Below are 11173 nucleotides of genomic sequence, written 5' to 3'. Positions count from 1 at the left end.
ACTAGAGATTAAAGAATTATACCAAAGTAATAACCGGTTTATCTTATAAAAAAATCAGTGTTTTGAAAACCAAACTGGACCGATCGATCGGATCGGTTGTATTAAAAACTGGATTTGAGTTAAATCGGCAAATCCGGTAAAAAGCAGGTTAAACACGGTAAAACCGGTGATCCGTTTAATATTAAAACTTAGTTTTTTTTTAAATTCAAGTTAAATTTTTTGTAAAGAAATTGTAAATTGGAGAATATTTCATTAAAAGTCATGTTTAAAAATATCTTTCTAAATAAATTAGTTTTCATTTATATTCTTATAATGTTTTAAGTTTTCATTTTATTTATGTATCAATTTTAGTTAGTTTCTAGTACTGATATTAAATTTTATAAAAATGATCTAGCTAGTTAGGATGCCAAGTCAATGTGGGGTATGGTTTTCCAAACACTGGAAAAAATTGGAACATCATATAGATATCACCTGAGTCGTCGCATCTCCGAGACGAGTCACTGGTCTAACATATCTCCATCACCGTTTTCTCCGCCTTCCCCTCAGATCTGGTCCTCCGCCGGGTTCCGACATGGCGTCCTCCTCAGCCTTCTCCGTTTACTCCGCCGTCGCATGCGTCTTCCTTCTTCTCTCTCCGGCTTTGGCCTCCGAGTCAGATCACAAGGTTAGATTTTGAATCTTTAGTGTCTGCCGTTCTTTTCTCCTAGATCTCGCTGTTGCATGTTGTGTGGGTTTGTTTTCTTGGCCCGGATCTGTACAATTTTCGATTCAGCTGCTTCATTTTGCAGCATTATAGATATGATATCTGGTTTTCCTTGAAAAAGTCCAGTTGGTGTCCTAGGTTTTTGTTTTGCTTAAGATCACTGTCAGTGGATGCTGTGGTGTGATTATAGGTTCAATTTGCCACATTTAGTAGAGAGCAGTGAGGCTGGAATATGCTCTTTCAGTGCCTTGTTATAATGATGTATTATGTATGCTATCTATCTACATCTGATAGGTTTTAGAGCTGTGAGAAATTAGCTTCAAATCATTCTGAGTTAAAACTTAAATTGTGATTGCCTGATGGTATATCTGAGGTAGTGACAAGGGTTGTTGCCAGTTTTGGGTAATGAGGTTTAAAGATCTGGATATTCAATGCTTTGCCTTCAGGATGCCCTATGAGCTTTTATTATGAACTTCACTCTTTAAATAAGTTGCATTTTGTCACTTTTTTTTCTGTTTGATGTGATATACTTTGATAAAGCAGATCATGCGTATAACAAGAGAAAACATATTTTGAGGAAATTGTAGTGTTGCAGTGCCAAGATTTGTAATGGTTTCCTCTCTGTTCCAAAGAATGATGTCTAGGCTTGATATTTGATTTTGTTATCATTATTTGGTTTTCTTTTATTCCTCTCGTTTGATCCCTTATGTGTTTCCATCCGTCCTCATTTACCCCAAGTGATGAAATTTGAGTCCTCTGATTTCTTTTTTTCCAGTATCAAGCTGATGAGCAGGTTACTCTTTGGGTTAACAAAGTTGGCCCATATAATAATCCACAAGAAACATATAACTATTATAGCCTCCCGTTTTGCCGCAAAACTGAAAACAGCATTCACAAATGGGGTGGTCTTGGTGAGGTCCTTGGTGGAAATGAGCTCATCGACAGCCAGATAGACATAAAGTTCTTGAGTATGTTAGTTCTTTTGCTATTTTTTCTTTCAAATTTTGCTTGCACAACACTTACATTGCCTACTTCTGTTTTACTTCCAGAAAATGTTGACAGAAGCGTGATCTGTCAGTTGGAACTTGATGAAGCTAAGGTCAAGCATTTCAAAGATGCCATCGAAAATAGTTACTGGTTTGAGTTGTTTATGGGTATGTATCACATTTACTTATACATATAACTGATGACGAAGTATCAAAGAAAAGATGTTGATTGTTTTCATAAAAGACTTACTGTCAGCGTTACATATGAAATAGAAAGTCTCTATGTACATCAAGGGAATTCAACTTGCTGCGCTATGAACATTGTTTAAAAATGAGCTAATACTACAACATCATCGTAATTCCTCTATTCTTGTATCAGTGTAACTAATTTTGTTTAGCATCCTTTATTTGCTTATCTGTTGTCTTTCTTCTTATTGGCATTTTATGTTTATGGCGTACGTGGATGCAAATTCAGATGATTTGCCTTTGTGGGGTATGATATTTTCTTATATTCAGTTTGAAGAACCAAAATTTTAATTTCAGTTCCTTATATAGATTTTTGACTATCTCATTGCTGTTATAGGTTTTGTGGGCGAGCTGCCTCCTGGAAAGAAAAGTGAAAACGGCAAGCATGCTCTTTACACTCATAAGAGTATTAATGTCAAATACAACAAAGACCAGGTTGGTTGTTTCTTTGTGATTAAGCAGATTATTAAGGATCTCATATTTACTTTTCTGTGATCTGACTTTTTTTTATTTGCATAGATTATTCATGTGAATCTCACACAAGATAATCTAATACCGTTAGAAGCTGGGAGGACGGTGGAGTTGACATATTCTGTGAATTGGATCCCAACCGACGTCACATTTGCTCGTCGTTTTGATGTTTATCTAGACTATCCGTTCTTCGAACACCAGGTAAATCATTTTTTGTAATGTCTTGCTGTTTTCATCCTTCTGCTAGCGTAATTACACTGAATGCCATTTTGCTTGCTTGTTGATCGAACAGCTAAAACCTTGACTAATTTGTTTTTGGAAGCTTTTTGTAAAGGTTTTAAGGTTTGGTTCATCATGCAGATCCATTGGTTCTCCATCTTTAACTCGTTCATGATGGTTATCTTCCTCACTGGTTTGGTCTCAATGATATTAATGAGGACTCTAAGAAATGATTATGCCAAATATGCTCGGGAAGACGACGACCTGGAGAGCTTGGTGATGACTCCTCAACCTCCTTTCTAGAATTATTGCAGAATTCTCTTGCTGTTACTACTATGTTGTCAACTTGTTGATTTTTATCTTCATTGCAAGTGCAAGAGTAAGGAGACACTTCTGACAGTTAGTATTATTGAGCACAGGAACGGGATGTAAATGAAGAATCTGGATGGAAACTCGTACACGGAGATGTATTCCGACCACCAAGTAGTCTGGTTCTTCTCTCGGCTGTTGTTGGTACAGGTGCACAGTTGGCATTGCTTGTTCTTCTTGTCATATTAATGGCAATCATTGGGACACTTTATGTTGGGTATGTATTACACTCTTACTTTCAATCAATTCTCATGGAATAAGAGTTCGGCTTTTGTCTGAATATTATTCTTGCAATGAAAACTTGGTATTCTGGTTTAACCTTATTCAGGAGAGGAGCGATCGTCACAACTTTTATAGTTTGCTACGCTCTGACGTCATTTATCTCTGGTTATGTGAGCGGTGGAATGTACTCAAGAAGTGGTGGTATGTTGTATCCTTCTTTGTTGCAAGCAGCACGCAACATCTCCAATAACATACCCCCTCTGACTCATTTTCAAACTTCTCTTATGCTCGTTTGTTCAGGTAAGCATTGGATCAAGTGCATGATCCTCACAGCTTCCCTCTTCCCATTCTTGTGCTTTGGGATTGGATTCGTCCTAAACACAATCGCCATTTTCTACGGTTCTCTTGCTGCTATTCCTTTCGGAACAATGGTGGTTGTCTTCGTAATTTGGGGTTTCATTTCGTTCCCTCTTGCCCTCCTCGGGACAGTCGTTGGTAGAAACTGGAGTGGTGCCCCAAACAATCCATGCCGAGTGAAGACAATCCCACGTCCTATCCCTGAGAAAAAGTGGTACTTGACTCCATCAGTAGTCTCTCTTATGGGAGGTCTCTTACCCTTTGGCAGCATCTTCATTGAAATGTACTTTGTCTTCACATCCTTCTGGAATTACAAGGTAAAAATCTCTTGCAACGTAGAAAGAGCAAAACCTACTGTTCATTTCTTGATGGCTATTTTATGTCTCGTGACAGGTATACTATGTGTACGGGTTTATGCTGCTTGTCTTTTTGATTCTTCTTGTGGTGACCGTCTGTGTGACGATCGTGGGAACATACTTCTTGCTGAATGCGGAAAACTATCACTGGCAATGGACATCGTTCTTCTCAGCTGCTTCTACCGCGGTTTACGTCTACTTATACTCGATCTATTACTACTACGTAAAGACGAAGATGTTTGGGTTTTTCCAGACCAGCTTCTACTTCGGATACACCTTGATGTTCTGTCTGGGCCTCGGAATCCTTTGCGGTTAGTTTGTTCTTCACTTACTCATCTCACTTCAAAAGTGGCATTGGTTTGATTGTTTGGTAATTGGGAAAAAAATGTGCAGGAGCTGTGGGGTTCTTAGGATCAAATCTGTTTGTGAGAAGGATCTATAGAAACATCAAGTGCGACTAGAGAGAGTGACCGAACCAAAAAAGATGGATCGTGGAATGTTCTTGGAGACAGTTAATTCTGTTAGAAAGAAGCTTCTGGGTTATTATACACAAGGGAAAGTTGAGAATGAATGGAGAAAGAGGTTGTGTATGGTAATCAAAAATTTACATTTTTATTTGGTTCTTTTTTTTGGTTTAATCTCTCCATTTTTAGTGAAGTTGCATCTGCTCCATTTATTTTAGGATTCAGAGATACTTGCTGGTTCTATCGTCTCTATAGTCTGCTAGCCAGCGCGAAAATCCAATTTTCTTATTTTATTTTAAAAATTATAACCACAAGAAAAAGATTGAAGACGTATTTACATGTGCCGTAATCCCAATTAACGACCAAAACTTGTTCGCGAAAAAAATAAATCATAAATAATAATTTATTTGTAAATCATATGCCCAGTTGTCTCTTTTATTTATATATACAAACAAGAAATCGAATGTGCGAGACGGTGAGCTGGCGTAAAGCGAGACCACGTATAACTCGAATCAATTGCTCCACTACTCTTCGAAAAAAAAAAGTATTCTCCAATACGTGCATGTTTTTCTTATTACACAGATTTTAAAAATCTGATGTGAATAGGTGATATTTTCAAAATCTAGTTTTATGAGTAAAAACATAAGGGATTCACCTCCCAATAACAATAGAATACAATAAAATGATAAAATCCATAATAACTAAACTTTATGAATAACAAATTATTTGAATGGAATTTAAAAATCTTTAAACCAATAACAATAGATTTTGATAAGACTTTTTAAATCTGTAAACCAATAACAATGGATTCTCAAAATTTTATAATTCTTTTAGAATTCTTAAACCGATAACTCCCCTTAATTCATTTCATTTTCATTTATTTTAATTTAAAATCTGATAAAAAATCCAATATATCCAAAATGAATCTACTTATTTACACAACATGCCACTAAACTTAATTTTATCTCTTATCTCTACAGATCTAGATTTCATTTTCATTCTTCATCTTTTTTTTCTATTCTCTTTTTTTCTCTCCTCTTTTTCTCTTTCTCTTTCATTCTTCGATCCAAATCTTTTTTTGTCTTTAATTTTCTTCTTCTTCGGTTGTTTTGCTTTTCCTTTTATTCTTCTTCGAATCCATTCTTCTTCGAATCTTATATGTGTCTCTTCTTTTTTGATTTGTTGTTCTTTGTTCGCAATTTTAAGGTTATTCTTCAAATCTCATATGTTTCTCTCTCTCTCTCTCTCTCTCTCTCTCTCTCTCTCTCTCTCTCTCTCTCTCTCTCTCTCTCTCTCTCTCTCTCTCTCTCTCTCTCTCTCTCTCTCTCTCTCTCTCTCTCTCTCTCTCTCTCTCTTTCTCTCTCGCACTACAGATCTGGCTTGCTGCAACAATATATGAGAAATGTGAAAGTAAAACTTCAACCCAGAAACAAAGTTTTATCAAGTTATACAATCGTTAAAATACAACTTTGTAAAATCGTAGAACTTGGTTAAACTAGGTTCAAAGTATTACAAAGTTGTACTTCGACAATGGTACAACTTAGTAAAACTTTGTACTAGTTTTATCAACTCGTGTAATCGTTGGTAAAACTGTATAACTAGGTTATAGTTTTACCAAGTTGTACCTTGACAAATGTACAACTTGGTAAAACTAAAACCTAGTTATACCATCTTCGAGGTATAACTTGGTAAAACTATGACATAGTTATACCAAGTTGTACTTGGGCATTGGTGTAACTTGGTTCAATTTGGTTTTTAGTTTTACTAAAATTCAAATTCAAATTTTGAATTTGATACCTAAAATTCAAAATTTAAATTTTCAATCGAGGAGGAAAAACGTAAGGGCAAAATTGGAAATCTCATATTTCACTAAGAGTAGAGAGTATGTTAGAATTCGTAAGAGTATGCCAGAATAATTTTTGCCTCATTAAGAGTATCTGAGATTATCTTCCACGTCGCGCTTAACGTGTGGATTATTGGATTTTCAACCCAGAAACAAAGTTTTATCAAGTTATACAACCGTTAAAATACAACTTTGTAAAATCGTAGAACTTGGTTAAACTAGGTTCAAAGTATTACAAAGTTGTACTTCGACAATGGTACAACTTAGTAAAACTTTGTACTAGTTTTATCAACTCGTGCAATCGTTGGTAAAACTGTATAACTAGGTTATAGTTTTACCAAGTTGTACCTTGACAAATGTACAACTTGGTAAAACTAAAACCTAGTTATACCATCTTCGAGGTATAACTTGGTAAAACTATGACATAGTTATACCAAGTTGTACTTGGGCATTGGTGTAACTTGGTTCAACTTGGTTTTTTAGTTTTACTAAAATTCAAATTCAAATTTTGAATTTGATACCTAAAATTCAAAATTTAAATTTCCAATTGAGGAGGAAAAACGTAAGGGCAAAATTGGAAATCTCATATTTCACTAAGAGTAGAGAGTATGTTAGAATTCGTAAGAGTATGCCAGAATAATTTTTGCCTCATTAAGAGTATCTGAGATTATTACTCGTATAACTCGCCTCAACAAGATAGCGCAGTGTGTTAAACACAATCACACACACAAAAAGGAAAGAAATCACTATTCACCAAATGAAAGACGATAATCCAATAATCCACACGTTAAGCGCCACGTGGAAGATATGATTCCACAACCATCTCACCTTTTTAATCTTCTTCACACTCTCCACACCATTTCCACAAGCCATATATAACTCACAAAGAAACCATCTCAAGACTTCTGAGAACATAAAAAATGGCCTCAACAGCTCTCTCAAGCGCCATCGTCGGAACATCCTTCATTCGTCGTCAAACAGCTCCTATCAGCCTCCGCTCCCTCCCCTTAGCCAACACTCAATCCCTCTTCGGTCTCAAATCAGGCACCACACATGGTGGACGCGTCATTGCCATGGCTACATACAAGGTCCAGTTCATCACTCCTGAAGGAGAGCAAGAGGTTGAGTGCGACGACGACGTCTACGTCCTTGACGCTGCTGAGGAAGCCGGAATCGACTTGCCTTACTCTTGCCGTGCTGGTTCCTGCTCGAGCTGTGCAGGTAAATTTGTGTCTGGATCTGTTGACCAGTCTGACCAGAGTTTCCTCGATGATGACCAAATTGCGGAAGGATTCTTTCTCACTTGTGCGGCTTATCCTACTTTCGATGTTACCATTGAGACCCACAGAGAAGATGACATTGTTTAAAACCAAAGCTCCACAACATGCTTTGATGGTTTCATAATCATTGTCTTTACATTTTGGATTGAGTTTGTTGCTACTTAATAAAATCTATTGTTGTCTGTTGTAATTGATCTTGGTTTGGCCCACCTTTTGGTAATATCAATGGATAACTGTTTAAAAATTATGATCACGCGAATTCGGGAAATCTTTTGATGCAATCCAAACTTAAACATTTGAAAATACAGTTTCTTTGATGATTGTATTTTGTGGTGCACCTTCGATGAAATTTTAACATTGTCTTTATTTTATTCATTTACTGGGTGAAAGAAAATATGTTATTTTTACAGTTAATTTACCAAATAGCCAATTTTTGAATCATAATTAAGTATATAGCCATTGATTTTGACATAATTAAACCAATAACATTTAACACAAGATCTATCTGGTTATACCCTTTTAATTTACAAGTAACCAGTGAGCTAAAAAAAGAAGAAGAGATGACATCGTCACTTACATACATGGCTAGGGGTAAAGCAACGGTGGTTATTAGAACGATGTCACATAATTATATACTGATCTGAATTAATGGTGCCATATGTGAAGTTTTATAGATGCAAACATAATTTAAGGAAGACGAAGAGAAAGCACGATGGAGACATCACCGATAACGTTAGTTTCAATGTATAAAAAATAGTATAGAACATGTACGAATAGTATAGAATAGAAGGTCAATTTCATTAACATACGCGTCATTTATGTTTTTACTGCCTACGTTTTTCACTTTAGGCAGAAATGTATGGATACAATACAACATTGTCACATTAAATGATGTATTCTATTTATTTACACCGTAAGTTTACTTCATGTTATTTTTTTTACCGCATAAAAAACTTAAATGTTCTATTTCATATCACCAAAATAGCATAGGACACCAACTCCATCTCAACCCTTATAATCTTGATACTAAACCTTATCCCAACTCCTAAATACTAAATCTTAGAATTTAATGAGTAAACTCTAAACTTAAATATAAACCATAAACCCCAATATAAACTCTAAACCAAATTGAATAGAATAAAATAAATAACATAGTACATATTGGTACAATTATGAAATGTCTATGATTGCATGGAAGAAGTTAATGCTGACCCAACCCTCTCATTTTCTAAATACTAAATCCTAAACCCTAAACCCTAATCACTAAACCTTAAACCAACCTCATCCCAATCCCTCTAACTAAATTTTATTCCAACCCACCCGACCCGCACATATTTAACCCTACACCATAATCACTAACCCTAAAACATAATCACTATACCCTAAATCAAAAAATAAACCATAAACCCAAATAAATTGAAATAAAATAAATAGTATAGTACATATGAATAAAATGATGAAATGTCTATGATTACATAAAAAAAAAGTTAATGATGACTTCAATCTCACCCCACCTTCTAAATACTTAACCCTAAACTTTAATCACTAAACTCTAAAACCAAATATAAACCGTAAACTCAAATATCAAATCTGAAAATAATACATAATATTCTATTTGCCAAATAGAATAGAACAAAACAAATTATAATACATAATATTCTACTTGCCAAATAGAATAGAACAAAACAAATTGTATATTGCAACTGTTTTGTCTTGCCTTCCTCAACGGTTTTCGTCTTCATTGGCCTTGATTATGTAGTCCGGGTCTTGCCTTCACTTCATCGCCTTCCTCTTAGTTGTGACTATAGTTTCTCCACCCACTTCTTCAATGATTTAAGTGTCGCCATTATGAGTCACGTGATATTAATTGATTTTTTCCTAAAGAGTCTGTATGTGAATCAAAGTAAGCCGCGATTGAATATTTATAATTATTAATTTATTATTTACCAGTCGGTTGCACATGTGAAATACAAGGGTATGATGACAATTATATATTGTGTACGGTATATTCTTACTCTTTAGGTAAAGTAGTCAGATAGTGGATTATTAATTTTTTTTTGCGTCATACAATGCAAATTCCCTTTTTTTCTTTTTAACACCAGGGAGTTATTTTTTTTTAACACTTGTCAAATTATTGATTACATCACCATATCATATATATAGGGAAATTGAGCTGTATAACCATCAAACAAATTATAATTCAATGGCTAACCAAAAACTCTACATCACTTATACACTTGCCTCTTATACATAATATTGCTATATTGCCCTCACATACAACTAACCGGTTGAAACCTGCAAGAAAAAAATAAAGAACGTCTTTTAATTTGATATTTGAGCTGTATAACCATCAAACAAATTATAATTCAATGGCTAACCAAAAACTCTACATCACTTATACACTTGCCTCTTATTTGTCATGTTTTCAAATTTGATATTTCTCTTCTATGCCCTTTTGTATGATTGCTCGTAATATAAAATTAGTTTCATTCAAATGTTCGACAATGTTAGGGTCATGTCTAGTTCAAGAACGTCTTTTTCATCAACGAGTACTTTTATTTCTTCTCGTACTATTTTACATATGGTGCTCCACTAATATAAATAGAATAAACATTTGTATACTATTTTGCACAATGTCCATACTATGTATGTATAGTACTTGAAAATATTAGGGGTTGGGTTTAGAGTTTGGGTTTAGCATTTAGTAGCTAGAGTTTAGGATTTGAGTTTAGGATTTAGTGGCTAGATTTGGATTTGGGTTTAGGATTTAGTGGCTAGGGTTTAGAGTTTAGTAATTAGGGGTTGTGTTTAGAGTTTAGTATGATATTTTTCATCTTTATATAGTATTGTTTAATATCAAAAAATATTATATATATTTTTCATATTTTAATTTTATTTTAAAATTATAAATATATAATATAGTTTATATTTGAGTTTGGGTTTAGTGATCCATTTAGGGTTTATATTTAAAAGTTGGAGTTTAATTTAGGTTTATATTTGAATTTATGGTTTATGTTTGGATTTAGGGTTTAGTGATTAGGGTTTAAGGTTTAGTGTTTAAAGATTAGTTTCAGATTGAGATAAGTTTTACTATCTAGATTTAAGGGTTGATGTATAATTAATATTCTATATTATTTTGGTTATATGAAGTAGAATTAATGAAATGTTTGTGGTTATTATGTATGTGATGTGGGTGTATTATCTTCCTTTTGTTGGTGACAGTTTGCATTAATTATTGGTCACACTTGGATTTTGTCAAAATCATTTCTACATCTTTAAGTCACCGGCAACTTGTATGAATCAAGGGTAAAAGCGGTGGAAATGAAGCACAATTGTTAGATAATACATTATGTCAAAATCAGTGCTCTGCACTTAATTTCTTTTCCAAAATTGGTCATTTCACAAATTCACCTTAATATATATCCTATATGGGATAATTTGTAAATTACTACATTAACAGTTTAAAATTTGAAAATTACATCTTCTATTTTTTTTTTTGAGAACTACCCTTTTTAAAATGTGAATTAGCATTTTTACCCATATTAGATATTTCAATAATTGAAATATAAATTAGAAATGAAAATTAGTAAGAATAATAATATTATAATTATTTATATTTAAGATAAATATGTGTGTTGAGATAAATATGTTATTTAT

At 34.0% G+C, this 11173-nt stretch overlaps 2 protein-coding genes across 2 annotated transcripts; both read left to right on the top strand.

Annotated features, from left to right (window-relative positions):
• Nucleotides 1-407: 407 nt before the first annotated feature.
• On the top strand, nt 408-4634 carry LOC111215616 (transmembrane 9 superfamily member 1). The gene is made up of 12 exons (XM_022719423.2): nt 408-664; nt 1479-1671; nt 1753-1857; nt 2165-2182; nt 2273-2370; nt 2455-2607; nt 2767-2901; nt 3045-3211; nt 3323-3417; nt 3517-3890; nt 3967-4240; nt 4323-4634. The coding sequence occupies exons 1-12, from the start codon at nt 572-574 to the stop codon at nt 4388-4390; spliced, it is 1773 nt and encodes a 590-aa protein (XP_022575144.1). The 5' UTR covers nt 408-571; the 3' UTR covers nt 4391-4634.
• A 2337-nt stretch (nt 4635-6971) lies between these two features.
• Nucleotides 6972-7763, top strand: LOC106380499 (ferredoxin, leaf L-A-like). Its single transcript, XM_013820263.3, has one exon. The coding sequence runs from the start codon at nt 7157-7159 to the stop codon at nt 7601-7603; it is 447 nt and encodes a 148-aa protein (XP_013675717.1). The 5' UTR covers nt 6972-7156; the 3' UTR covers nt 7604-7763.
• Nucleotides 7764-11173: the final 3410 nt, after the last annotated feature.

This window comes from Brassica napus, chromosome A3 (assembly GCF_020379485.1).
Source record: "Brassica napus cultivar Da-Ae chromosome A3, Da-Ae, whole genome shotgun sequence".
Lineage (NCBI taxonomy): Eukaryota > Viridiplantae > Streptophyta > Magnoliopsida > Brassicales > Brassicaceae > Brassica > Brassica napus.
The sequence above is the reverse complement of the archived record's forward strand: the minus strand, read 5'-3'. Positions and strand labels throughout refer to the sequence as shown.

Bases quoted from the DNA above. Each gene is read 5' to 3' on its own strand.
- LOC111215616 (XM_022719423.2), top strand. From the start codon at position 572: ATGGCGTCCTCCTCAGCCTTCTCCGTTTACTCCGCCGTCGCATGCGTC. The intron at 1,672-1,752 runs GTATGTTAGTTC...TTTTACTTCCAG, and splicing joins GATAGACATAAAGTTCTTGA to AAAATGTTGACAGAAGCGTG. The intron at 2,902-3,044 runs GTGATGACTCCT...TATTGAGCACAG, and splicing joins ACGACGACCTGGAGAGCTTG to GAACGGGATGTAAATGAAGA.
- LOC106380499 (XM_013820263.3), top strand. From the start codon at position 7,157: ATGGCCTCAACAGCTCTCTCAAGCGCCATCGTCGGAACATCCTTCATT.